Here is a 27,598-nt window from a genome sequence, read left to right on the forward strand (position 1 = left end):
TAGAACGGAAGCCACGCGTCCTCAGCAGCAGCACCACCCATTGGCTGGCTGACCAGTCCTTTTGAAACTATTCCTTCTTCTCATTGGTTATTGCAACCATAATTCTGAAAACTCTTCGTTATTGGTGTGCATGTTTGTCATTCCAACTCCTCGCCCCGCCCAACTCCTAAAGGCTGGAGCTTTGACAACCCCAAATGTCATTGGCTGTTCAAGATGTCAGTCAGTTAATTAACGGCGCTGTGCTGGTGAGCCAGGAGTCGGGCGTCCTGTAGGCGACCCGCGGGCATCCAAGTTGTAGGCCAAGTCTGTGAGCGTGAAACCTCAGTATAGCTTTTTCCATCTTTCTTTTCTCTTCTGCTATTCTAAGTGGCCTCTCCACGCCGTGGCTTTAAATTCCGCCGTAATAGAGGATCTCCTGCATTTTGTCTCACAGAGCTTCGAGGTCTGGCGTTGGCGGATGCCAGACAAGAGCCATCTTCTTAACCCACAGCACTTTTAACTGGCAGAGCTGGTTATCCCAGGACGTAGCCACCGGCCCAAGTCGGATCTTTTTGTGCTTTTTTTCGCGATCTAGAAATGTTCCCGAAGTCTAGGGTTGGTTTTCAGTGGGCAGCAACCTGACTAGCTTGGCGTCAAGTTTTGGTTAGTTCCCAGGCAGTCTGTTTCTCTGAGTGGGCCCCGAGGCAAACGCTAATTCCTAAATCTGTGCAGCAAGTTTGAATTCTAGGGGAAAGATCTGAATCTAAGTAACATCGTTGTAAATTTACTCTTTAATTTCTGGCTTTCAACGAAGTTGAAGGTTCGTACTGCATTATTAGGTATTACCTACAAAAAAATGTCTTAAAAACGATTTTTAAAGATAAATATGAGATAATTCATAAAGAATTCAATGAATATAAGGGACAATACTGTACATAACAACCCTTTTTTTAGGCCTACCTACTTATATGGACAAGTTTTCTGTGCAGGTAAGTTTTTTTTTTTTTTAAATAAAAGATAAGTTTTTAAAAAACATTGCTAAATGTTGTCTTATAATAATTTTAAAAAGTTATATTACAAATGAATGATGTTTCTGGGCACAGTGACTGAGGCCACTTGGGAGGCTGAATCAGGAGGATCACAAGTTCAAGGCCATGTGAGGCAACTTAGACACTGCCTTAAAATCACTATTCTCTTTGGATGAAAATAGAGCAATATAAGATAGGGTAAAATATTTACAACACATTGGGCATTACGTCCTTCAAAACTGTTTATCACTGAAATATTTCAGGTGTCAACAAAGTGAGGGGCGACATATATTTTTAACATTCATTTAAGAAGAAAAGACTACACACCAGTGACCAAGAGTTACTCTAGCAGCAACAGCTCTTCTCAGCAGGCAGGTTAACTGTACATGCTCTCAAACCAGACCATCTGGGTTGAAATTCTGTTCTGTTTTTTCCTATCGTGTTGGATATTATTCTTATTTTTTGGATACTGGGCACTGAACCCAGGGCCTCCTGCATGCTTAGACAAGCACTCCACCACTGTGCTGTACCCCTAGTCCTTTTTATTGTTTTATTCTGAGGCAGATACACAGGCTTGAGCCTGTGATCCAACTGCCTCCACTTCCTGAGGAGCTACAACTACAAAAATAACCCCCTTCCCTGACTTTCCCTTAAAAACAAAAATATCATATAATAAATATATATGATACAAATATATATACATAATAAAATATATTAATGCTGACCTTTCAGGGTTGTTTTGAGCATTAGATGAAATTAGTGTATGTGTTGCAATTAAGACGGTGCCTGGTGCCCAGTGAGTGCTATACAAGTGTTTACTGTGGTCATGATTCTGTGTGGCCACCAGATCCATCTGCTTCCCTCCACCCCCATCTGGCTAACAGCCCCACATGAGGTCTCCAACATAATGGATGTGGTGAAGAGTGAGCTCCTATCTGGCTCCTTGAAGATACCACAGCATAGTCAAGAACATGATGACCCTTAGATAAATTACACATCAAACCCAACATGAAACGTACAGATTTTATTAGCTTCATGAAATTCCATTGCCTTCAAGGGACCCAGATATTGTCGTGAGACTATCAGGGAGGAAGGGGCTAAGCATTGAAGTTCTGCTCCTCCATGTCTACCACAGAGGGAACCTTTATCTCCAGGCCAGTCGGAGCATCCTGGCAGGAGGTCTGTCCACGCCTCTCCCTTAGTACTGGACCTTGAGGTGGTGGCTGTTTTTGAGCCAGGAGGTGATCACACATGCAGCCTAGTGCAAGACTCACAAGGAGGGTAAGAAACTTTATTCCTTCATGAATATCTCCATCTTTTAAGCTATCTCCACACCTGTGCTCTCCCACTCTCGGGAGGGCTTGCTAAATACACAGAGCCTCCATGGAGGTCTGGTCAGAGTCCTGTGTGTCACCTGGGCTCAGCAATTTGGGTTACCAATTTGTAGTTACTCTAGGTGAATGGTTTTCAGAGATGCATCTGTGAGCCTAGCCACTTCCTCCCATGTCATTAACTCTTACCTCAGCCACTTTAAAAAAAAATCTTGTGGTGGCTTTTACCCTGGGACTCAGTGGCCCTAACTCCTTGTGAATCCAGGGTCTGAGCCATATCTCTGGAACTCCAACTGCTTGGGAACAGAGCCAAGGTGTTCAGGGAGAGAGGGAAAGCGAGAGCCACAGACAAGTCCCTGTACCTCCAGGGGACACACAGGTGAGGGCAGGGGTGACAGGAGCTCCTCAGGCTGCTGCTGTTCCAAGGATGTCATCAGCGTTTTGTCTACTGCCACAGCCAGGTGAGGCATCCTCGGAGAGGAGTTCTTGTGCTTCGGTGTACATTTGTTTAAGTCACCATAAGGTAGATTCTGGGAAGGGGAAGAAAGATTGAAGTATGCTGTGTAGGGCACTTCCAGGCCAGAATGGGAGTTAATCTACTCTGACCTAAAGGACAGAGCTCCTCCTACACCTCTGGATCCTTGCCCCAGTTGTGTAGCTTGTTATCACCACCAAGGATCTGCTACCACCTTGACCCAATAATCCTGTTGTGATAACTGAAATCGTAAAAGAGGACCACAGAAGTCACACAAGTTCTAGGCCTGATGCTACATTCTGAACAAGTTGGGGTGGAGAGGGAAGAACCTGAATACTCCCCTCAATTCTTACCTGTGCAGGGGGCAGAGGACCTAGGAGCAGCCTGGGCCCTGGACTCTGAGTTGCTGAGGCCGCAGGAAACAAGGGCAAGTCATTGGAGGCAGGTCCCCCCAAGATGTAGCTGGTGTGGCTCTGTGGCACGGACTGTTGAAGCAGCTGTAGGATGTGGCTGAGATCTGATGCCATGCGGGACTCCAGCCTGCCAGATATACCCTTTGCAGTCAGGGTCAGTTTTCTAAGAGCAGTTCAGGCCCTGAGGGCAGCTCTCAACTGTGTAGTGTCCATGCTCCATCTGGTGCAGTAGCAGCCTGAACCTAACTGAAGCTATTTCTCCACTGGGAGCCACAATCTCCAGCCAAATTCATGTTGCCAGTGTGTCCAGGCATGGGGCCCACAACATTCAGTCCTAATGGTGCTTTGACATGATAATTCTAATTTTACACAAAAGGGCAAACAGGCTCAGAGCTGTTGAGTAACTTTTCCACACTCTTGCTGTGAGTTACAGAGTCATAATTTGAACTCAGGACTATGTTGTTCCTAAGCTGTTTCTGCCACAACAGCTCTGATCCCAGCCCTTTACCAGGCTCCGTGGGATTTATTCTGCACATAAATGTGCCTTTTCCCCATGAATCTTCCTTGGTATTCCAGGATTTGATGGGCGAAACCATCTAAATATTTGTTTAGTGACTGGGATGGATAAATTTGCCTTTAAATGGGCATTATTCTAAAATTCACAACACATGCAGTAATTCCCTGAGTACCCAGTAGGCGGCGGCTATGCCTAGCCTAAGGCAGTCTCTTGAGCCTTGCCAGAGGGAACACTCACCTGTCCATCTGGGCCTGGAGCAGCTGTAGCCTGGAGCCTAGCTCCTGAGGCCAGCAGTCTGGCCCCTGCTGTGGGTTTGGCGGCCTGTGCCTTGGAGGCATTTGGTGAAGCAACTCAGGCCAGAGGCCAGATGCATCTGAGATGCTCAGGGATGGTGCTTCACCTGCAGGTAGGAAAGAGACACTTCTCCACACATCTGGGTCTCTAGGCCTGTCCCTTCTCTGTAGAGTTGGTGCTGTCCTTTTACCTGCCATGGGATAGCGTGGGGAGTATTTCTCCTTACCTGGGTGACCTGGAGTATGAGGTCTTCCTACTGTGGAAGTCTGGATTCCAGGACACAGGAGGCTGTAGCCCTGGAAGGGAGCTGAAGACCCAGCTTTGGGTGGTGGAGGAGCTGTTAGAATAGATGTTTCTAGTTCTGGTCTCATTGCTCAGAGACCTGCAGCCCAAGGGGTTCCCTAGTGCCTTGGTGTGGAATCCGAGGGGCCTGACTAATACCTACCCCTGAGAAGGGCCCCTAGCAAACAGTGAGCCCTGGTTCTCTGACCCTGAGGCAACAGGTTTTTAGGGCTGGGAAAGTGGGGAGAAGAGAGAAGCACATGGAGGAAGTCCTCTCTTATCCTTTGAGTGTCGCAGGGTCATCTCTCCCCAGGGAATGCAGGATGAGAAAATCAAGAAGGGGCAGGAAGATGGCAGGGGCTGGCTCTGCTCACCTGACTGGTTGTCACTGAGGAAGAAGCCGTGGTGGTCTTTGTTGGGGGCCTGCTGGGGTGATGACTGGAGACCTCCATCTGCCTTGTAGGGAACAAGAGCATCGAGCAACAGGCCAAAGATGGGCCTCTTTTTCCTCCCTACCCCTGCTCTCCCTTAGTGGCCCTGTCATATTCAGGTGGCAAAATGGTATTTGGTGGCTGGACACACACTGTAGTGAAGCTTTGGGGAGCTTCTGCAGGCTCTTCCCTATGAGGGGTCTAGACAGGTGAATGGAGGTTTGGAGACAATGATTTTCTACTAGGGCAGAGACAGGGGCTGAGTCATGGAAGAGGCTCCCTTGAACAGCAAGATTTAGCAGTAAAAGAGCTGCCACTCCGGTCTCCTCTTTCCTGAATGTTCTCTCCATGTGGACTGGCGGGGAGCATCCTCTCAAGAGACGAAGTATCTACTCCAGAGTTGTCCTCAGCAGCGTCCCTGGCTACCCACCCTTCTGCCACTGTGAGATTTGGGTTGCTGATGATCCAGGTCATAGGGGCTGCCAGGATGTCTAACCATTGAGCACTCAGGCCACCTGATGGCTCCAAGAGGCTGGGCGCAATGAGGCAGCCCAGGTGAGAAGGAGAGAGATTAGATGAGGAGACAGCATGAGGAGCCACTACCCACCCTGGCCCACTGGGTCAGACTCACATCCCGCAGGTTGAAGGTGACCTCCAGCTTACTCCAGAAGCTGTCCGCAAAGGCAGGGTACATGTCCAGTACTTCCAGAAGGTCTGCCCGCTGGATCTTGTGCAGGTCACAGTAGGTCAGGGCCCGTACATCTGCACTGGACTTGCCTGGCTGGGCATGAAGGCTAACAGGCTCCCCAAAGATGTCATTCTTCCCTGCCAACCAGGGGGATGATGGTCCTTCCACGGTCTGGCTCAGGGAGGCTTCCTTGTGAGGAGCCTCCCGGAGAGTCCCTTGAACATGATGCTCCCCTCAGAAATCCTGTTAAAGTGGGGCCTAGTGCTTACGGGGAGGGTCTAGAGATAGGACTGGATGTGTGGGCTGTCTAGGAGGAGGAGGTAAGGCAATGTCCTTTCTCTGTCCTCTGAGCTTTACAGAGGTCCCCTCACAGCTGCTCCTGTCCTGGGCTTGTGGATCCCCTCACTGTCCCCAAGACCCTCAGGACTACCCTCCCTTTATCAGAATCCCTCTCCTTTTATACAGGTTCTTTGACACTGCCTCCACTCCCATCCAGGAGACAGGAGGTAGTAAGGTCCACCAAAGAGCCACTGCCAACCTTTCTGCTTCCTCAGGATGTCAGTGCTGGGGGTCAGGGTACAGGGAACCCTTCAGCACCTTTAAGGATTCTGAGGCTTCTGCTTTTTGTGTTCCCCTCCATGAATTCCAGTGTCTTCATCTCTAAAATGGGATAACCATGTCTTCCCCACCTAAGCCTGTCAAGACTGTCAAGAAAGTGCCCCCAAACTAGGAAGCACCAGACTAAGTTAATGAAAGGTATGGAAAAGTTGGAGGTCCCAGGGTGGACGTATGGTGGGTACTCAGGGTAGATGACAAGGATATGGGGCCTTCTCTATGTCAGAGGATGTGCTGATCATAGGATATGTTATGGCTTGTATTTGGATGTCCCTTCAAAGCCTCATGTGCCCATAGGTGGGACTTTGGGGAGTGATTGGATTAGTCTCCTGAAAGCTTTAGTGTAGTTCTGGTTTGTGGGTGATGGATTTACTGAAGAGGAAAGACCCACCCTGGTGTGGGTGGCACCAACCAATAGGCTTACAGCCTGGATGGAATAAAAAGGGAATGAAGAAGGTTCACTGCTTCCTGTCTGCCACAACATGAACTGCATCTCCTATGTGATCCCCTTCTGCCATGCTTCTCTGCCTTGGAATCAGCTGACTATGGAATGAAACCTCTACAAACTGAGCTTTAAAAAAACGCTTTGCCTCTTTTAACTTTTGTCCCAGCAGTGAGCAAATAACTAAGACCAAATACAAACTTGAAGAGGCTGTCAAATAAGCAGACAGTTAGAAAGCCACAAAATTACAGAATGAACTGTAGAGCCTTAGAACATAGGAATCCAAAGCTGTGGGGCCACGGTGGTGGTGGGGCTCCTTCTGCCAGGGAAGGTTGGGGCAGGGAGTGGTTCTTATGCAGGAAAGGAAATTCACAGAACATTAAGGAAAACCAGGTCTGTAGGAGAAAGGTAATCTGGGCAGAAGAAATAGCATGTGGTCATACCGCATGGTCAGAGCTGAGAACAGAGAGGCTAAGACTGGGGGTGTCATAAAACATCATTACTTTGACTCCCACTCCCCCTAAAAAAAGTCCATCCATCTCAGCCTGGTGACTGATGCACAGAGGGTACTAATGATTCAACATAGGTCAGAGACTGGACATATCTCCCTAAAAGAATGGAATGAAAGGTCACCCACAGAGGAGGGGCCTGAGGCCTAGAGAGGGAAGGGATTCACCAGGCTCACTCAGGAAACCCTGCATCTTGAAATCTGGGTAAGTAATAACAGGCTGGTTTTCTAGTAGATGAAAGATTATGATCTACTCAGAACACAATGAGAGGATTTCATATTTTAAACTAAAACAAATTTGAAAAGCCTCTTAATTATTAATAATTACTATCCCTCCCACATGAACAGCAGTTGTAAGGCAGGCTGGGAATAAGTAAAGGGCCCATAGAGGAGCCTGTGCTTGAGCTCAGTCTTCAAGGATGCCTGATAGGCACAGGGTAGGCACTATAAGCAGAGTGGCAGCATATGCAAAGACTCAGGGGTTTAACAGATATGTCAGGTTTAGAGAACAGATAGGCCGTGAGGCTGGACCATGAAGTGCTAGAGATGGGGGGTTGCAGGACTCAGGGTAGCCAAAGGGGGCAGAACTGTGTGTGCACTATGTATTCCAAGCTGGTTTTGAACTCATGTAGTCCAGGATGGCCTCAGACTCAAGCCGAGCCTCCTGCCTCAGCCTCTTGAGTGCTGGAATAATTATAGGTGTGCTCCCTCTGGCACACAGGGATTCTGAGTCGAAGAGGACTATGTGTAGATGTATTTCAGGTCTGTGGTGGAACATGGGGACAGACCATATGCAAGGCCATGGAAAAGGACATCCTCACACCTTCCCAGAAAGACATGATGAGGGCCAGACCCAGGTAGGGACAAAGAGACAGGTGTGGGATAGAGAGGTTCCAAGAGTGAAACAGAGTGCACTGTCGCTGACCAGATGGCAGGAGGCTGGAAGGACCTTTCCCTGTGGCCTATAGCCATGGCAATGGGTGAATGGTTCACTGTGATGGAGATGCCAAAGAGGCTGCTTTTGAGGAAAGTCATGGTTTCAGATTAGGATATGTTGAGTGTGGCCTGCTTATGGAATCCCTATGTGACCCTGCCAGAGAGGAATGGAACATTCTTCTGTAAGGAGACACTGGAGCTGTACGGAGCTCTGGGGGTCCTTATGGCACAGGTGGAGGCCAAAGCTGAGGGAGAAAGGTGCCAGCGTGGGTGAGGCTGTAGATCAAGAAGAGAGCAGAGCAGTGGTGCTAGGTGAGCACTCACCAAGAATAGGCCAGGGGGAGAGGAATGAGCAGGGGAGCACTGGGGGGACCTGTCCACTGAGGTTGGAGGTGACCCAGGCCCTGGAGACCAAAGCAGGCTAGCCCAAGTTGGGATCAGAGATGGGGTGAAGCTGAAGGCCTGAGGAAGGCAAAAAAGGTGAGGACCCGGTGATGCCCACGGAAGGAAAGGGACTTGCCCCAGACCCCTCAGCAGGCAGGTGGCAGAGGCTGCTTGGGAACCAAGTCTGTCCCTCTCCCTGCTCATATCCCTGCTGCTGCACTGAATAAGACTGACCCTTCAGGGCACTGTCTCTATGTAAGACCCTTGCCTGTCATCCTAATCTGCCAACTTGCCTGGGCTTCTGAGTCAGACACGGAGCCTTGGAATTCCAGTATGGCCTTTGACTGGCATGAACTCTAACAGCCTCCGCCTTCCTTTTAAGAAAATGGAGCCTATAGCAGAGCATTGTGTTACAGATTCTGGGAACTGAGACACATGCCGGGCTCGTGGCCCCTCTGTAAAAGAAGCCGAGGTCCTCATTATGAAGAAAGTGGGCCAGGGGGTATTTTCACCCTGTCGTCCAACATCTGGCCACCCTGCCTGACTCACCTAGTATAGCCACGACCACGTCGTCGCGTAGGATCTCTATGGAGCCGCGGGAGATAAAGTAGAGCGTGGAAAGCACGTCTCCAAGGTGCACTAGCGTGTCCCCGGGGGGCGCATGCGTGGTCTTGAACTTCACAGCGAGTGCGCGCAGGCAGCCTTTGCTGGCACCTTGGAAGGCAGGGCACTGCTGCAGCAGCGCGCGGTGTAGGTGCAGGCAGATATCTGCCTGAAGACACTCCGGGAAGCCTTTCAGCACCTGCGAGGCGTGGGGCGGGGCAGGGGCGAGTCCAGAGGGGTGCGGCCGGGATGAGGCTGGGGACCCCGCATCCCCAGGACCTTGACCTCTTCCCACCCGGGGCGATAGCCAGAGCTGGCCTCCAGCTTCCCCGCTGTGTGGTGGCGGGGCTCACCGCGTTCATGTCGATGCCATTGGTGTAGGACCAGGCGTGCTGGAAGTACTCTTCCAGACGCTGCCGCAGTGGATTGGGAATCTGATGGAAGCGGATGAACTCCTTGACGCGCAGCATCTGCGTGTGGTAGCGCGCAGTGCCCGAGTACAGGCGCTGGATGATGGCTGACACGTTGCCGAAGATGCTGGCATACATGAGTGCTGGGGACAGGGCAGGAAATGAACCACTTGACCTGGTGACCAGGCCACACCACTGCCAGACTCCCTCGCTTGGCAGCCCCTTGGTGAGGAACCCTCTGTCCATGGTAATATCAGAAGTGTCATGACAGCACCAGGACATATGGGAACAAAGACCCTTGGCCTTTTGTGCTCTTGTCCCTGGCCCTCTCAGCATTCTCCCAGGCCCTGAGGTCAAGCACTTCTAAAGAAAGAACTAGGGTGATGGATTCTTTTGTGGTTCATATTTCTTTTCTCCTGCAAGTTGTAAAAGTATAATGGGAAAACTCTTGGTCTGTTGTTTTCACCCAGTTTTTCTTCTCTTGTTTTTGTTTTTCTGGGCTGTTACATCTCTAAATACTTTGAACATGACAACCTAATTTGTATAAAATTTCACACTGCTTTCAAGGTCTTAAACCAGCTGTCTCGGAAAGCAGGAAGCTGGGTGCAGGGACTGAGAGCAGCACAGCCATGGAGCTGGCCAGCAGGCCTGGCACTGGGCTCAGAGACTCCCTAATTGTGTGGTTCCTGGCAAATTAGGGCCTTCAGTTCCTGCTCTGTAAACTAAACTGTGCTCATAAAAGAGTGAAATGTGTGTGTTGTTACGTGCTGAGGGGAATGGCCGGTAGGGTCAGCTTCAGCCTGTGCAGTTACAGAGAGCCCAACCTAATCTCAAAATTCTGGATGATTTTTCAAGAAAGCCCTCTACAGTTCCATTTTGCACCCAGCTCTGCTAGCTTTGTGCCTTATCACAAAGGAAGTTTGGGTGTTAAATTCTACATACAACTTATTGTACAATGTACAAAAATAAATGTGTTTCACACATAGGGTAAGAGTACCACATGCATTGTTACTGTCTTATGCCTATTTCGACCCTCTACCCACAAAAACAAAACAAAACAAAACCCCCAGAATTCTCAAGGCCCATAGCACAAAGTTGTACTTACAGCCAATGAGCATGACGCAAATGGAGAAGACCTTCTCAGAGTTTGTATTGGGTGAAACATTTCCAAAGCCCACACTGGTGAGGCTGCTGAAGGTGAAGTAGAGGGCTGTGACATACTTGTCCTGCACTGAGGGGCCTGAGGCTGGGTCACTGCCATTATAGTGCTTGCCAAGCTGAGCGCCCAGGCTGTCCAGCCAGCCAATCTTGGGTTCCAGGTAGGGCCGCTCCACATTGCCGATGGCATACCAAATGCAGGCCAGCCAGTGCGCAATGAGGGCAAAGGTGCACATGAGCAGGAAGAGCACCGCTGCCCCGTATTCAGAGTAGCGGTCCAGCTTCCGTGCCACACGCACCAGCCGCAGTAGCCGTGCTGTCTTCAGGAGCCCAATCAGGGTTGTGGTCTGTGGGGCACAGAAAGGTGTGTTCAGGCTCATATTTTTCCATTGATACCTAGTCACATGGTCATTAAACAAACACTAATGAAAAATCTGCTCTGGGTCAGGATTTGGCAGTGGGATATAGTGTGGGACCTTACAGTACTCTCAGCCTACAGCTCCAAACAGTGTTCTGGTTGCAGGATCGGGGAAAGGGAAGTCCAGTCTGCAGGGGCAGCTCACGAGAGGCTTCACAGAGGAAATGAGACACTGCTGGCATGTGAGTGCCACAGGAGAGACAAGAGATTTGAAGTGACAGACAGGGCCCAAGTGAGAAACTGAGCATGGCCCTGCAGCCTGGAGCAGAGTGGCACAGTGGTGGAGCAGTGAGACAGTTAGGAGGGTGGGTGGGGCTGCTGAGGACTGAGTGGCAGGGTCGGTTAAGTGATCTGACATTTGTACTGGCTGCCTTGTGGAGGGATAGAGGTGGGGAAGGTCACTCAGTGTAGGTACAGGCAGCAGGGTGGAGAGGATAGAACTTATGGACGATTTGCTGCGGGGCTGGGAGTGACATAGTACACTGCTGAACACTCCCTGCTGAGCTGGCTGGAGTGATGGAGGGGTGACTGACACCCAGAATGGAGAGTGGATTTGGGTCGAAAACTGTTCCTGAGGAGATGTCAAGGAGGGTAAAGTGGAACCAGAAGCTATACAATAGCTCTCATATCACCCATGTGAAGCAAGAGGAACTGAGGCCATGAAGAGGATGAGGTTGTCTTAGGGTCCAGGCTGTGGATCCCACTTCTAACTCCTAGATATGTGAGAGGCTGAGACTATAGAACTGCTAGTCTCAGAAGTAGCACAAATTCTGGGGGTGGCAAAGGACCTGCTGGCAGCCTGTTCTTCTCTCTGAGCTGCTCAGAGAGCTGGGCGAAGGGACAGCCCATCAGCTGGTCTTTCTCCAGCTGGTCTGGAAGACGATAAATGCCTGAGGCCTCCATTCCACCACTGCTTGCTGTGGCCAAGCTGCCCAGTTCCAGAGTCTCTCTGCATCCAGGCCTGTAAGGCAGGAAGGCCTCAGGGCTGGGGTGCCAGAGGCAACCACAGCTGCTGGCCTGGATGCCATTTGCTCACCTCATCTGATCCAGTGCGGAAGATGAGCAGGTCAAAGGGGATGGCAGCTACCATGTCGATGAGGAACCAGCCCTTGAAGTAGTGGACAGCAATGCGGCGGGGATGGCTGACTACCTCATCATTGGAGTTGACATAGGTAGTACGGAAATTGATGACAATGTCCACGACAAACATGATGTCCACAATAAGGTCCACCATGGTGAGTGGACTGCAGGTGTAGCCACAGGCCCCCCGCTGTGACTCATCCTGGTCACTGAGCAGGAAGGCAGCCGAGTAGGGAGTGAAGACAGCTGTGTAGATGACCAGCAGCAGAATGAGCCAGTCCCACACAGCCTTGAAGGGGCTGTAGTGCAGGATGGTCCCACGGTGGATGCGTGGCGCCTGCAGCTTGTACTCTGGCAGCACATCTGCACCCAGGGACAGGACCTGGGGGTGAGGGCCATGAGGGGTGAGTGGGGGCAGCCACTGCTGGTGAGACAGGCCTTGGGGAGAAGCCTAGGAAGGGAGCCATGGGAAAGGCTGGGTGACTTTGGCTGCAAAGGGCAGAGAAAACCGGAGGAAGTAGGAACAGAGGAAGCAGGACAAAGGACAAAGTGTCCATATCGGTCCCATGGTGATCTTAGGCTTGAAGCTCATAATCCCGTTCAGATACAGGCCATGCTGGAGTGGGCCAACTATGGGCGTATTCCAGAAAAGAGCTGAGATTGAGGAGATAACTTGGTGATCAATCCTCTCTGGTGGGCTTGGGAAGGTCCTTGTGATGGGAGTTCCCAAAAGACATACACTACCCCAGGAATAACTCTCAGAGATGCCAATGGAAAGAGCTAAATTTGCGGTGAGGATAGCCAATCAGGATCTTTGATAGGCCCTGGGTCCCAGGAAATCCCAGCTGCTTCACACATGTCCAAGAGAGTTTGAAACAATACATTCAGTGGAGCTTATTTTCTTTTGCCCATCCTACTACTGCCTACAAGATGATGGGCAACAGAGAGTCACCAGGGCTTGGGCCAACATGCTCAGGCTTTGCCCAACCGCCCAACAGGAGAAATGAAAGAGATAGAAGAATAGGATGGACAGGGGTTTGAAGCCAGTCTTTCAAACTTGAATCCCAGGTCTGACAATTGCTATCTGCGTGCCTTGCAACAAGTTTTGTTAACTTCCCAGGCCTCACTTCATACACCAGCAAAATGGTAACAAAGCGCAACAGATTGTGTGCGGTTGCTAAGATGAAATGCAATGTGTCTCTTTGCATTTAGGTGGCATGCGCTGCTCTACATGGCCAGGCCTCCTGCTTCCTTGTCCTGTGTCACCTGTCACTCCACCAAGGGGAGAGCCTGAGGGGCTGAATAGTTCACAGACCCTTTCCCGCCAGGTGGAGTCTGGTAGAAGGTCTGGGTTTCAGAGAATCTGCACTGTGAGGTTTTGACTTTGCAGACCAGATCAACCAGACAGAATCAGAAGAAGGAGGTTCCATCAAAGGGCTGGTTCCCACCAGAGGATTCTTGATCTGACATCCGAAGCCTACAGTGGGGCCTCGGTGTCCTCACCCTGCAGTAACTTTCTGATGGGCCTTTAGGCCTTAGCTCATATTTCACATCATCAGGAAGCCCCTTGGGCCCCATGTAGACTGGGACTCTCTTTTTTTTCTTTGTATCAGGGATGGAACTTACGACCTTGTGCTTGCCAGGCAGGCACTATGCCGCCGAGCTATATCCCTGACCTGGGACCCTATTTTTTATTTTCTTCATACCCCATATACAGTCCTGACCACATGTTACCCTTCACTAGGCTATAAGTGCAGCCAGGTGATTAGTCAGTCTACCTGCTCTTCCCTGTGCTCCCACATGCAGTCTGCGTGGGCTCTCAACTACTGACCACTGAATGAGCACCAGCATCTTGGGTTCTGTTTCCAAGTGCAGGCTGAGCACCACACCCATGGCTGTCAGTGTCTGCCTCTCTTCCAAGCCAGTAGCTAACCCTGTCTGTCTGGGGAGTGTGAGAAAGGTTGCAGGGATGGGGGAGAAAGTTCCCCAGACCGGAAGACACACTGACACTGAGTCTCCCACTGTCTCATGAGGTCTCTTCTGTAGCAAAGCCCACCCTGGCCAGGGACACCTGGGAACTGGTGGGCCTTCAGAATATAGATACCTGGGAGCAAGATCATAGCCTTAGACACTTAAAGTTCTAGAAGAGGTCGGTGCGACTTCGCTGTTCTGGATCATACAAGTCCCTTCTTCTGAGCTTTGTCAGGTACCACTCCTGACTTTAGGGCCCATGTTGGGTAGTGGGTAACGCCAAGAGGACCTATGTGCCCACCAGGCCTGTCCATCTTTAGAGACAATTCTCCAATCCAAGAGTGGCCACCATGTTTGTGCCAATTTAAAGGCATTGGTGTTAGCCTTAGAGGGGTTTCTCACCCTACCTGACCTCAGAGGGCCGAGCCCTACAGCCTGGGCTGTCTCCTTTCCCACGGTCCTTGCATTTAGTGGGGTTGTGTAGGTGAGCAGTTCTGGTTCCAGAACTGACTGTTCTTTGATGGAAAGGGGCAGAGAGAAAAAAGGCTGCCCAGTGAAGATACAGCCCCCCATAAAGGTTTCCACTCCCTTGCTCAGCCCTCCCCTAGATGCCCCTGTGGATTAGAACTTTTGAGTGTCTGCAAGGCTACCCCTTCTTAATGTGAAATAGATCTTTGGAGACCATTTTATGTAACTACCTGCATTTTGCACAAGAAAGTCCAGAAGCCTTGAAGGCTGTCCCTTGTCCAAAGTCACACAGTGAATCAGTACCAGGATTCTGGTTACTGGAACTTCAAGTAAGACTTTCTGTTTCCCTCTGGAATGCTCAGGCCATCAAGCCCCAGGAGAAAGGTGAGTGAACTCAGGGACATTTACCTTGAGCTGAGCAAAAGAGACCACATGGGGAAGGGACTTTCAGGGATGGGCCTTTAAGGGGCTGTTCAACTTTAACAGTCATCAGCTCTACCCTGTCTCCTTTTGACATGCAGGAGGATCCTGTGCGTATTATTGAAGGCGGGGAGTGGCTGTTATTTGAAAGGCAAGGGGCAAGAGCAGGGCAGGGGACCTCCTGCCATTCCTCCTTCCTCTCCTTGTTTCTGTATGGCCCTCATCCATGCTGTTTCCCCTTCTCCTTCGCTGGGACGGGAAGTGACTTGGGCAGGCCCCCAATGGTGGCCTGTGCGTGCTGTCTTGCTCCCTCCTACCCCAGATACCCCAGTGCTAAGAGATAGACTCTTACAGGCACTGCTGATCCCAACTTCTCACAGCACCAGGAGCTTGGCCTCTGGGGAGCCCTTCAGGTGTAGAAACTCCACTCAAACAGGGGTCTGGACAAGCTGCATCTCTCTGAGAGTCAAAACCCCAGGAAACCCCAGGTCCAGGGCTTGGCAGCTCGCACCTGGGTGACTTTCTCAGTGACGTTCTGTGTTCGCTCAACCACCTTGTGTGGCGCAATGATCTCGATCTCTGTGGTGGAACCGGAGCGGTGCTTCTCCAGGTTGAACTCCACGAAGTTGAGTGTGAACTGCGGGATCTGGCTGACAGTCCTGTACTTGCCCCTGCCTGGGCCAGGCCCCTGTCCACCTGGCCTGCCATGAGAGCCCTCTGAAACCAGGGCCTGGGTCAGAGCAGCCAGGGCCAGACCACTGGCTGCTCCAGTGGGTACCCCCAGCCTGCCCCAGTCACCTCCACCCATAGCCCACGTCACGCACTCACCAGAGCCCAGAAAGCTTCGGGACAGCAGGCGCTGGGTCAGGCTGCGACTGCTGTTCTTGGCCAACAGCTGGGCCAGGTCCTCAAAGTTGAGGATGAACATGATGACAGTCCCATCCTCATTCTTCACAGGCACCACATCCACTAAGCATCTGAAGCTGGAGGCTGTAAACACCATCATCAGGGGGAGGGGTGGTCATTGAAAGGGTCGCCTCTGTTGTCTAGAGAGGAGGCCGGTGAAGGTCAAGTTAAGGGCATCTACTGGAGCGAAGAAGCCTAGACAGTGACCATAGTTAATGGGTAGAGGGTGGGGAACTGGTCAGCTAGTGCCCTACCCAAAGGACAGAGACGAGGAGACCAACTAAGCAGCTCATTAGGAGATAACATCGCATTAGGTCCAAGTCCAGGCATGGTCCTCAGTTCAGGGCTGAGCCTCATAGTTTGTTTCTGCTGTAATTAAAGCTGAGCAGATGGGAGTGGATTAAGTGGGGAGGCGAGCTGGGGCACTCTACACCCATGTGGCTTTGGCTGACACTGGGCTCAGCTCCCATAACACCACACCACAAAAATGCCCCCTTCTCCTACTCTGGAAGGAACATGTTAGGTGTACACTAAGTGCTGGGCATAGACCCAGTGGGCACTTCAGGCCTCAGGAGATCCTTGCAGGACAGGCATAGACTTTCGTTCTGCAGGTGACAGACTGGGGTTTTGAGAAACTGATTTGCCATGGCTGGGAGGAGACATGAAGCAAGGACCCCTGGGCTCTTGACACACAACAGCTTGGCAAAGGGAAGAGCCTTGTCTGGGAAGAAGGTATTGGAGCAGTCCCAAGGCAGAGCCTGGGACCAGGGATCAGGCAGGGCAGTGTCCTGAGGGTCAGAGAGAAGGAAAAGGCAGGTAGGAGCAGAACAGGCCTCTTATGGTCCTTGTTCCACCCTTTGGGCAGCCCAAACATAGCTGTTGGCCCCTTTGTACCTCTGGCCACAGTCTCTCTTCCCTCTGTTTGCTCCAGGTTCCTGCTACCTTCTCATTGGTGGATGGAACAAAATCACTTGAAATGATGCATATCACAGAACAGAGCCTAGGAGCAGGCATTCCATGGGGTTCCTTCTGTGCCTCAGTTCAAACTGCTGGCCACAATCAGTTTGAAAGGGCAAGATCCTCAGGGACAAGGCCTGAGATGATCTTGCAAATCAAAAAGCAGAGCTGCACACCCAATGACAGGTTTGGGTTTGTCTCGCTTCTCCTAAGTATTTATTGATGAAATAAAGCACATATGTGTAAATATGAGGGCACAGTGGCCAGGCCCTAGTTGTGACTTACCTCCCCTGCCCATTCTCGCAGCCATCAGGCCTGGTATACAGCTGAGCCTCCCTCCTCTCCCCTCCCACTTTGCTCTCAGGAGCAGGAATCTCCCAGATCAGATTCCTGGACTCTCAGGCACCAGGCAGCCATCTGCCAGCTGCTGCATGGGCCCTGGGGAGACATCCATGAGGAGGAGAAGCCCCCTGCCTGGCCTGACCCTCCCCTGGGGTTGCATTGCTTTGGTCACTCTTGTCAGCCTGGGGTGTGGCAAGGCTCCTGCCTCTAAAGTCAAATTATGTTCCCTCTCTCTCTGGCACTGGGGAGACTTAGCCTGGCTGGGGAGAAGAGCCCTCCAGGCTTTCTATGCTGCTGGAGTAACCATGGCCCCATCTTCCCACTCCCTATTTCTCTTGTTTGAAAGCCCAGACTGGGAATGCATTGAAGGCCAGCCCCTCATAGCAGTAAGGGTTGGAGCAGCCTGGGCAGGCAGCCTTAGGTAAGCAGTCTGGGATAGGCAGACAGCCAGCTAGGAGAATTTGAAAGAGTCAAGCACATCTTCTTCCTGTATCGCAGGATAACTCTCCTTGTTTCTCCAAAGCTCAGAGCCTACAAGTAACTGGATGGGCAGCAGTAGGTGAGTGCCTTAAGTTGTGCCTAGGAGCAGCAGGATCCTGGTGTCCCTGCCCTGTATCTGTAGGACAAACCATAGTATTTGCCTATTTTTCCCTTCCAAGGGCTCCTCCCAGTGCTTCTCATTCAGCTTCTCATTGCCCACATCCCCTCCCCACTCTGACCCTCACTCCAGCCTCTTCACAACCTGCCCCTGTTCTAGAGGTACTGAGGGTTGAACCCAGGGCCTCACCCATGGTAGGCAGGGACTTAACCCCTGAGCTACACCCACAGCCTCACTCTGAGTTCTTTTCCCACACTCCATCTAGCATTGTGCTGAGCCCTTAGGGACCCGTGGTGCCCAGGAAGCTGCCACTAGGAGGGGGGCTATACCACACTGCAGGGTGCTGCCTCCAGCTTGGCCCTCCTGGCATTTAGAGGTGAGTGTGTGGAAAACACTGCAGAAGGGAGAGGGCAGACAGTAGCTCCTGACCTCAGTCTTGCCCTGTCCTCTTTAAGTGCAGCTGAAGTCTGAGAAGCCCCAACCCTCCTGGAGTCTGGCCTAGAGATGACAAGATTCTGGTTTAGGCCCATCAGAGTAGAGGACTAGTAAAGGCAGACAGGGAGGGCTGGGTCCTCTGGCAAGTGCCCAGTGAGGCAGGAGTAAGGGAGGACTGCGCGCTCTCCATGCCACCTCTAGACTCTCACTTGTTCTAGTCTGTGACAGTCCCCCTTCCTCCTTATCTGTTAAGGTGTTGCTTTTCCTAGCAAAGACAGGTGAGAAAGAGCCTTGTTTTTTCAAGAGTCTCTGACCTTGGCTCATAGGGGTGATTTTTACCAAGTGCTGCAGCCTCTGAGTCGACTTTATGCAGTGGATTACCCTTTTAGAGGAAAGAGGATTATAAATAAACCAGCTAGAGATCTGTTCAGGACCCCTTCCCACCTCCCGAGATTCATGGAGTGGAATAGAGAGAAAACGCTGATCTAGAAAGAAATCAATCACCATATGTCCCTCAGCAGGACTGAAAGATGTATATGAATATGATTTTTTAAAAAAGGGATCATGTGTTGAAAGTGGTTCATAAGGTGAACATTAGTTATCTGAGCACTATATCGTTTTTGTAGTGTAATACAGGTCAGAAATCTCCCTTTTCTGGGTTTCAGGCCAATTTCAGGAATGACCAGATGGTCAAAGGCCTGGGCAACAGGACAAGGAAGGATTGAGGGTGGATATGGGCAGTATGGAAATTTTACAGCACCGTATATAAGGATAATTTCCATTTTCACTCAGGGCCATCCTCCAACTCTAGTTGGCCTCTTCTAATAGCTGGAGGACCTTGGCAGGGTTTGAGTTAAACGTGGCCTTGACCTCTGCTCCCTGCCCAGCAAACTGTAGGGTGCTGATGGAACTCTAAGAACCCTGATCCAACATCCCCAGGATCTGACATCAGCTTTCACTCTCTGCAGTGTAGATAGAGCTTTGGGGTCAAGGAGGAGAACAGAAAGGACTTATGTCCCCTCACCTCTTGTTGTCCTATCCTGTTCCTGTAGGACCCTTCTCAGCCCCTGACTGTCACCTCTTCCCTGCAATGATGTGAAAAGGTGAGGTCACAGATTTTAAAATATTCTGACTTCATTAACTCTGAATTCTGCCAGACTAAGCCACATTCTTCCTTGTTTCCGGATCCTGCCTCTGCCACAGCACTTCCAGCTGTTGCTTTCTTGGTCTGCAGCAGCAAGGGAAAAACAAGGCAATAGGCAGAACCAGACCCAGAAGCCCCCCAAAAGTCCATAATTACACACACACACACGTGTGTGTGCACACACATGCACTCATGTGCGCACGCAGGCACACATGAACATGCACACGCAAACACACACAGATTCTCACGTTCACACTCACACTCACACACACCTAGTTCCCTGGAACCCAAGTTCTTAGTACCCGTTAGTCCCAGCCCAAAAGCATTTTTCTATGGTCTGCTGACCCTCATGCTATTTACACAGGAACTTTTCTCTTCTGGAGGCATCCTTTTCCAAAAGTACTGACTCCAAGGACAGAAGAAATCGGGTCCTTTATTTCCTCTTGGGAAAAAGACCCTGGGATTGCTCAGAACAGACATCTCTTAGGGAAGGGTCCAGAGACTTCAGCCCCATTGTCTGGTTGGATCCCAGCAGTGATCTTTGACAAATTCCACAGACATAAGATGAAGGGATTTATCTAAACCAGTAGTTCTCAAACTTAGCAGGGCATCAGAGCTGCTAGGAGACTTTACCAAACACACTTGCCTAGTCTCTTCGTATACACTGTGAGCCAAACACTCTCTCTAGGGTAGACATGTTTGGGAAAATATGCAAGTAATTCTGACGTAGAACTATATTAGATGCGGGCCTTGACCGTGGTGAGTTCCAAAGGACTTTCAAGAACTGGTCCTAGTTCCCACTAACACTTCTTTCCCAGCTCTGCCAGGCACACTATAGTTCTGGGAGGATGAGCTCAAAGCCTGCTGGGCTTTGCTCAGTCCCTGACTATTTTGCTTGCAATGGTTTTGGGTACCAGCAGTAATCCAAAATCTACCTGGATAAATTTCTTGGTTGGGGAAAACTCCAGACTCTATCTTCTCAAAGAGCTGCAGCTAGATGAACCAGGCAGGAGCTCCCACACCTTCCCTGACTGCACAGGCCTTAAAGGGGTGACTCCTCCCCTCATACCCAGAGCAGACTCACATGAGGAAAGGTTAATTTCCATCGCAGATGCCTGACAGCTGAAGATGACAGTGACAAAGTGGACAGCCAAGAGACTGAGGACAAAGGGGAGGGATGATGGGGCAGGAGGCTCTGCCCCATGCCTCTACCAGTTGCTGGATGAACCTGTCCCAAGCCTCTGAAAAAGACCACAGATGGCAGAGCATCCAAAACTCATTGCTGTCCCCTACCATGAGGAAACTGAGGCCCAGAGAGTGAGGGCAGGATTAGTCCAGGCCCGTTTGTCATTAGATTTACCTTAGATTTACCAGGTCATCTGGTGGGCCAAGAGAGAGGCCAGCCAAGCGTGCCCCGCAGAACCCCTAGCCCAAATGTGGCTCTCACCATCCTTTCGGTAGTAGAGAATGTCCACCTTGCACTCCTCAGCCCCCAGCAGGGCCTGCGCCAGGCGAGACACAGCACTACTCGGGGTGTTGGGGCCTGTGAGGAAGTCGCAGGTGCAGGGTCGCTGCATCACCTCCACTCGGGAATAGCCGAAGAGCTCACAGAAGCCGTCATTGCAGTAAATGATGGCGCAGTTCTCCATCTGAGCATTGGCTATCAGAAACTTTCGACCTGGGTGGGAGGTAAGAGGTAGGGCGACTCTGGAAGCCAGCCCTGGGCATCGGGCAGGGAAAGATTACAGGGACTGTGGCAGCAGGAAAGGGAATTTAGATGTTGGAATTTAGTTGAGGGAACAGGACTGGAAGGAGGGGAAGACAGGTTGGGGAGGGCTCAAGGGGAAAGTCATTCTCCAGAGAGTAAGGGGTGAGGGTGAAGGAGAAGGGGGCAGATGGTGACCAGTAAGCAGGAGAGGGGGCTCGGTCCTGGAGACCGGGAAAAGCAGGGCGGCAAATGTTGGTGAAGGGAGAGAAAGGCTCAAGACCTGAGGATAGTGAAGAAGGGTCAGGTGAGCAGGGATGTAAGCAGTGGGGAGTTAGACCTGGGAGAGCAGCCTGGCCAGGCGAAAGGGAAGGAGTCAAGGAAACCCTTAGAGTTGGGGGTAAAGTCTGGAGAGGAAAGCAGAGCCCGGATTACAAAGGAAGCCAGGGTCTGAGCACCAAGAAAAGTATTCTGCTGGGAGAGGGAGGAGCTCCATTGTGCTGTTTTCCAGGATGGAGGTGTTTAGGAGGCCTCAAAGTGAAGGATTTTGCATTCACAATGGCACCCGCTCCCCCGTTTGCCCCAACATAAGTTAGTAAAGGAGTCTGACTGCTCCTGCCACTGACGGAACACTCCGGATCGCCCCCATCCCCAGCCCAATACACACACACTCACTCTGGCCTTCGAACTTGCGGATGATGGTGTCCAGGTAAGTGTTTTGGGGCGCGACGTGGCCCCTACGGACCGGCATCTTTCCCTGGCTCCAACCCAGAGTTACCGGCACCCCGGGCTCCCCGCAGTCTCTGGCTGTCCTGGGGCTCAGTGGTGTGGACTCCAGGTGGGCGCCGCCCCGGGGGAGGGCCGTCGGTTCCCGGCTCCGCCCTCCAGCGACGGCCTCCCCAGTCCTCCCCAGTTCTCCCCGCCTCTCCCGGCCCCTCTGCTACAGTCCTTCGCTTCCTTTCCACAACCGCAGCCCGCCACGCCTCCTCCCCTCCTCTGCTGCCCGGGAGCTGTCCACGCTGTGGTGCTGAAAGAAGCGTGCACCGGGGCTTGTGGCGTTCTCTGGAGCTTAGGCAGTTTCTCTGGGGGCCACCTGGTAGAAACTAGGTCATGAACCCTAGGGTGTGGAATATGGCACCGACTCGGGAAGGAGAAGAATTCTCTGAGGCCTCAGCCTCTCCTGGACCCCCTTTCGGGTACTGAAGGGCAGTTTTCTCTCCCAATAAATACAGGATAACATTAGGAGACTGCAAGCGGAAGGATTTCTTTGGGGCCACAGGTGGTCTTTTGTTAAAGGCTCTGTCCAGAGTCTGACCTCTGGGCCTGATTGTGATAATGATACACTTAGGTTTTTGGTCAGCCAGTGACAAGTAGCCTCCAGTCAGGCTCCAGTATTCATCCTGTATGCCTGGTGGCAGACTCAGCCAAAGCCTAGTCCTGGCAGGTTGGGCTAGAATACACACGAATGTACATAAAATATGCAATAAAGTGCCTTCTTTAGAAGCCTGAGAGCTCTTAGCCTTCAGACATAGCTTGAAAGGGCAAATTTTAAACCACTTATTAGTAAGTGACCACTGATGCATGAGTACTGACTGCAAGTGAGCCTACTAGAAGAAATGGATGCATGGAGAGAGGTTTATTGAAAGAGGTGTTCTAGGACAGAAGGGTAAGGGGGACCACTGTTTCTAAGCATCTTGGTGGGCTTGGAATGCTGCAGAAGGTCCAGTGGTCAATTTTGAGCTAAGAGGTCGGACATTCAAAATGGAGGATGTGCCTAAGGCAAAGGCTGAAGATGATGGCCCTGGGGAGGGGTGAGCTAGGTAGTGGGGGGTAAAGGTTAACTGATAAAAACTCTCTGCTGCCATTTTTAGTATCTAGATTTAATTGGTGGGCAACCAAGTTCTCAAGCAGATAACAGATTCTGGAAGAAACCTGAAGATTTTGAAGGACATATTTGGGCAAAATAAACCTTAAATGAGGGGGTGATGAGGGAAGGATGACCAAGGAGGTTCACTGAGGCTTTTGCTGGAATCTGGTGTAGTCTAGGGGTCCTGGTTAGGTGTGCATTTGCCACGCAGAACCACAATGCCTGATGGAAGCCTCATTGGCCACTGTAGCTGGGAAATGAGAGGGCTGCTGGTGTGGCCTCCTGGAGAAAGGCAAAAGTGTCCTGGCTCCCCCTGTGTGTGGAGGGTCAGGCTGGCTGAGGAGGAAAAATGAGGTGGTTTTCACAGGCTCAGTGTGTAGGATGCTGAGCTCTGAGGAGAGACTTGGGCAATGGGACATCCATGCATTCTTTTACTCATTCAAACATTTTCACTTACTAGAAATGTTACACAGGGATATACTCCTGACGTGGGTATTTAACAGCTAATCATTGGCACAAATAACAATTTTACAGTACAGCAAGGTAAAAACAGCCACAGACACAACAAATGAAAGTGCTATGGAATTGGGGATTGGGGCAGGAAGTACTTGGGTTCAGTCATAACATAGGAACATGTCTAGAAATATATATATATAAGAAGAGAAAAGAGCCATAGAGACCTTGGTGTGCTACCTCTGTGCCCTGAACTTGTGACTTTGAGGCTCAGATCCTTAATCTGGGGAGAGCTGTTGCAGTCATTTGGCCATCTTCCTATCAACTCAGCAGGAGCTCTGGTGCCCCTTCTCTGTGTTTTCTAACTATAATATACTTCCCCTGAAGTTTCCCCTATTTTCTGACACACAGTGGCTCTCAGGACTCTCAGGAACTCCTGGAGCCTTAGTCCAGACTTAGCCAGTCCTAAAATATTGGGTGTGGTATCGCTGTGGCCAACAAACTGGAGAGGAAGAGTTGGAAGGGACCCACCCCATCCTTTCTCAGGCCTATTCCTAGAACACTAATGTCTCATATATCCTCCTACAGCTCTCTTCTCATTATCTTCCCCCACCCCTATTGAGCCTGGAAAGGTGCTGTTTGTCCTCTGCTTGTTCCCCAGGGCAACCAGCCAGGCGGCAGGTGTGTGTGTTGAACAAGGCCATCTCCGGAGCAGAGTGGCTGGAGATGAGCTTTGTTTAAATATTAAAGAAGTCAATCATTAATCATGCCTGGCTTAATGCCCAGCTACCCACTGTCTCCATTAGAGAGGGCCTGTGCTGGGTTAGGAAGAACCACGGGGCAGTTTGTGAGACTACTTGGATCTCAGGTGGCCCACAGAGAGCTGATTAGTACCACAGCACATTACACAGCCAAACACAGGGCCAGATCAGTGAAGAGATGCATGGTACACAGTGCTTATGAACTAGACATTACCATGTTTAAAGGAATGTCCAGGGCTACTTGGGAACATTTTGTAAGGGGACTGAAGCAAGGTGTTTTTTCTAACTAGAACAAAGTTCTAGGGTTCTGCAGAGCCAGCCAAATCCCACATAGCCTTCCAAACTCTATAGCTGCATTCTTAAGCCAAATCTAGGCTCTTTGAAGAATCAGTTGTGGAGTAAGAGCCAGTTCAAAGGACATAGCTACTAGGTCAATAAAACTGTGGATCCCGAACCTTGCAGAGGCAGGTGGGTAGTGTGGCCTGGAACACAGAATTGCTGCCTGTGCACATAGACTCACATTTGGGTTTTCAAACACACAATCAAAACACTACATGTATCCAGGTGTGTCTCAGTTGCACAGGTGCAAGCATAGGTGGACAGTATGCCTTAAGATTGTTCCCTCTTTGTCATCCACCCTCCAGGGTTCAGGCCCTCCCTGTCCCTCAGCCTCACCAGTGTCAGTGGTGGCTAGTCCTTGCTCTACTAGTCAGCTCTCATCCCTGAAGACTTCTTGTGGTTGTGTGTGAAGATCCGAATAGATAGGCTGATGGTGCACAGCAGTAGGATCAAGAAGAGGCCCAGCAGAATCCACTGTCTTCGAGCGGCCTGTCGGAGCTCCATGGGCACACTCAGGAAGTAGGCATAAGTGCTGATTATTGGGACGTCTTGGTCTCCTGACCATTTTTCTAGGAAGTCCAGTCTGTAGGCCATACCCAGGAGCACCAGGAACATGACAAAGCTCAAACCCAGAAGTATCCACAGCCCAAATGTAACCTGGTCAGGCTTCATCTGCAGACCCAGTAATGCCACTTTGTTTGTACTTCTTTCTGCAGAAGACAGGAACATCTCACAGAGCAGGTGGGCCTAGCAAGGGGGTCCTAGGTTTTCTGTAGCTGTTGGGGGGATCTGACTGCTACTGGACTTGTCCTTCAGCCTCAGGTTATGGGTGAGAAGGAGGATGTGAAAGAATAGAAGGAAGAGAAAGATATGGGCATGGGTAAGGTGACATACACCAGGGAACCTAGTCAGGAGGCAAGATACTGACCCTGTGCTCAGACACCAGCCTGGCAATCTGGCTGGGTGGTGTGCAAGAAGCAACTGAGCCAGGGCTGGGCATGGCTATACTCAGGCCAAGTACAGAAAAGTTAGCTAGCAGCAGTGCTGTGCCAGCTCAAGCTGGGCAATGGACAGCCTGAGAGTTATGGCTGAGTTGGCATAGAGAATGGCCCAAGGAAGAGCAGGTTACAGCCTAGGGTTACACTAATGCTGGGCTCAGAATCAGATTAACTAACCTGAAAAGGAACAGATGTAGTCTGGCCATCCTAGGATTTTACCCTGCCACATGTTCTCAGCCACTAGCCAGTTCAGCAGTGGCTTGAAATAGGTCATGAGGGCACTTGCACACATATTGGACTGCCCAGTCAGCTCCTTTAGAACCTCTGGCCAGGGCTTGCTGGAGCCCAGCTTCAGGGCATGCCTGGAAGGTGTGAGAATAACTGTAAGGCCATGTGTGGGGGTGTCCACAAGTACTGCTATGACTACTTGGTGTCCCTCCAGGCTTTGCCAACCAGACTCCTCCCACAGAGCTCAGCATAGTGGACATAATCACCAGCTTTGAAATATACTCATCTGAGTTTGAAGTTTAGCTTAGTACTTATTTGGGACTCAGCTTCAATACTGATAAAATCAAGATAATACCAGTATCTGCCTTATACATTTGCTACAATGCTGAGAGGCAATAAATGTTAATCTTTAACTGCCACTGATGTTTATTAGACAGTTGTGATCATTATTCTCCTGGACTCAAATAGACATAAAGTCTGAGCCACAATTTCCTGTGAAATGTTCAGTGTCAGTGGGCAGAAGCAGCTCTTCAATCCTTTCTGGTCTTACACAGTTTAGGAAGGTTCAAGATCTCAAGAATGTGGGAAATATTCTGTGTATCACGTGCAGCACCACACAAATTTCTGCTGTCTCAAGACACACCCAGCACTAGGTAGCAGGTGGTAGAACCTTGGCTTGGCCCATTGCACTTGCTCAGTAGGGGTACAGGCTATGCCAAAGCCCGGGCTCCAGGCTCTTCAGCCTGACTTGTGGCAGGGCAGTGGCTGGTAGAGATGCTAATCTCATTCCCTGATCTGCCCAATAAAAAGGTGAGGTCTAGAGTCCCAGATGGCACCAATAGGGTCTGGTCTAACACAGATCCAGATTGTAAACCCAGCCCTGCTACTTCTGCACCTGTAACTTCTGGCATACAACTTAAAGCTTCTCACAGACTGCATTTTCTCTTCAGTAAATGGTTCCATGAAAACTTCCCCACAGTGAGAATTAAATCACCTAATGACTAAGGAGAACTTTGTAACTTGCAAAGAGTAATACACATCATTTAATAACTGGGAAGGAAGAAGATTGGGAAACTAAAGAATAGTGGATTCTTGGCAGACCCTAATGCAGAAAAATGTAGTTAGGATCCCTGAAAACTTAAGGGAAAAGATTGTCAAGACTGATAGAAAAAATTGAGGTAAAAACCTGCCACAATTAAAAACAAAACAAAACAAAGCCCTGGACTAGAGGATTTGGTCAGATGCTTTATCTTGGGTGAAAAGAAAAAGCTAACAGTGGGGCTGAGGATTTAGCTCAGCGGCAAGCGCGTGGTCGTGAGTTCTATCCCGGTACCAATAAAAAAAAAAAAAAAAAAAAAGAAAAAGCTAGAAGAGGGAATCTTCAGTTACTGAAAATCTAACCATTCAGAAAGAAGACTATAGGCTGATGTGAAGAGATGTGTGAGCTGAGTCCAGTCTGCAGCTGGTGGAGAAAGCACAGAAGGCCAGAGACTGTAAAGCTGTCAGCCAGCATTGCCTGGAACCCCTCAAGTCTAAAGTGACAATCTCTGGGTCATGGACAAAGCCAGACCCACCGAACACTGCAGGCTGCCTGAGGTAGAGCAACTTTGGGAAATTAAATGGGGTCCACTTTGACTCTCCATTCCCAACACCTGGCCAGGGTGTTTAGATTTAAGAGGATGAGTCAAAGGTAGCAAAATCAAATTTTAAGACGCATTAGGCATGTCGGGTTCAGTGAAATGCTCCCTGTGGTTCAATATAATTTGGAAGGTAAAGCAGAAGTGTCTGGGGTCTAGAGTTTGAAATATACCAGGGCTACACAGCAAGACTCCATTTCACAAAGGCAAAAGAGCAGCTAAACCCCTCTTTCTTCTGCCCTGCTGTAAAACAGAGAAGTCCTGAATAAACTCTTTAAAATGAACCCATCTCACTTTTACCTATTTATCTATTCATTTATTTATTCTTTGGTGGTGATCCTGAGGATTGCACCCAGGCCTCATGCTTTGTTAGTAGG

At 50.4% G+C, this 27,598-nt stretch overlaps 2 protein-coding genes across 3 annotated transcripts in view; both read right to left on the reverse strand.

The window, feature by feature from the left end:
* Window positions 1-2,016: 2,016 nt before the first annotated feature.
* Window positions 2,017-21,854, reverse strand: Kcnh6 (potassium voltage-gated channel subfamily H member 6). Of its 2 annotated transcripts, XM_063241713.1 has the most exons (14): window positions 21,614-21,848; window positions 20,681-20,911; window positions 15,680-15,841; window positions 15,363-15,568; window positions 11,949-12,374; window positions 10,442-10,841; window positions 9,280-9,479; window positions 8,873-9,125; window positions 5,382-5,575; window positions 4,694-4,775; window positions 4,264-4,374; window positions 3,981-4,143; window positions 3,167-3,353; window positions 2,017-2,868 (listed from the first exon to the last, which is right to left on the reverse strand). In XM_063241713.1, the coding sequence occupies exons 1-14, from the start codon at window positions 21,687-21,689 to the stop codon at window positions 2,584-2,586; spliced, it is 2,976 nt and encodes a 991-aa protein (XP_063097783.1). In that variant the 5' UTR covers window positions 21,690-21,848; the 3' UTR covers window positions 2,017-2,583. The 2 variants fall into 2 exon arrangements, with proteins under 2 accessions (XP_063097783.1, XP_063097784.1); XM_063241714.1 differs by lacking the exons at window positions 2,017-2,868; window positions 3,167-3,353 and having other exon boundaries at window positions 3,983-4,143; window positions 4,694-4,771; window positions 21,614-21,854.
* A 2,870-nt stretch (window positions 21,855-24,724) lies between these two features.
* The window catches only part of LOC100733866 (angiotensin-converting enzyme-like protein Ace3), a 56,800-nt gene continuing 53,926 nt past the window's right edge, over window positions 24,725-27,598 (reverse strand). Inside the window, exons 20-21 of the mRNA XM_063242678.1 lie at window positions 25,534-25,718; window positions 24,725-25,068 (exon numbers count right to left, since the gene is read on the reverse strand). Coding sequence (XP_063098748.1) covers window positions 24,725-25,068; window positions 25,534-25,718 — 529 coding nt within the window. The remainder of the gene's footprint in view (window positions 25,069-25,533; window positions 25,719-27,598) is intronic.

The sequence above is a fragment of the Cavia porcellus genome, unplaced genomic scaffold (assembly GCF_034190915.1).
Source record: "Cavia porcellus strain 051 isolate PalLab524CR breed Dunkin Hartley unplaced genomic scaffold, mCavPor4.1 scaffold_32, whole genome shotgun sequence".
In the NCBI taxonomy this organism is placed as follows: domain Eukaryota; kingdom Metazoa; phylum Chordata; class Mammalia; order Rodentia; family Caviidae; genus Cavia; species Cavia porcellus.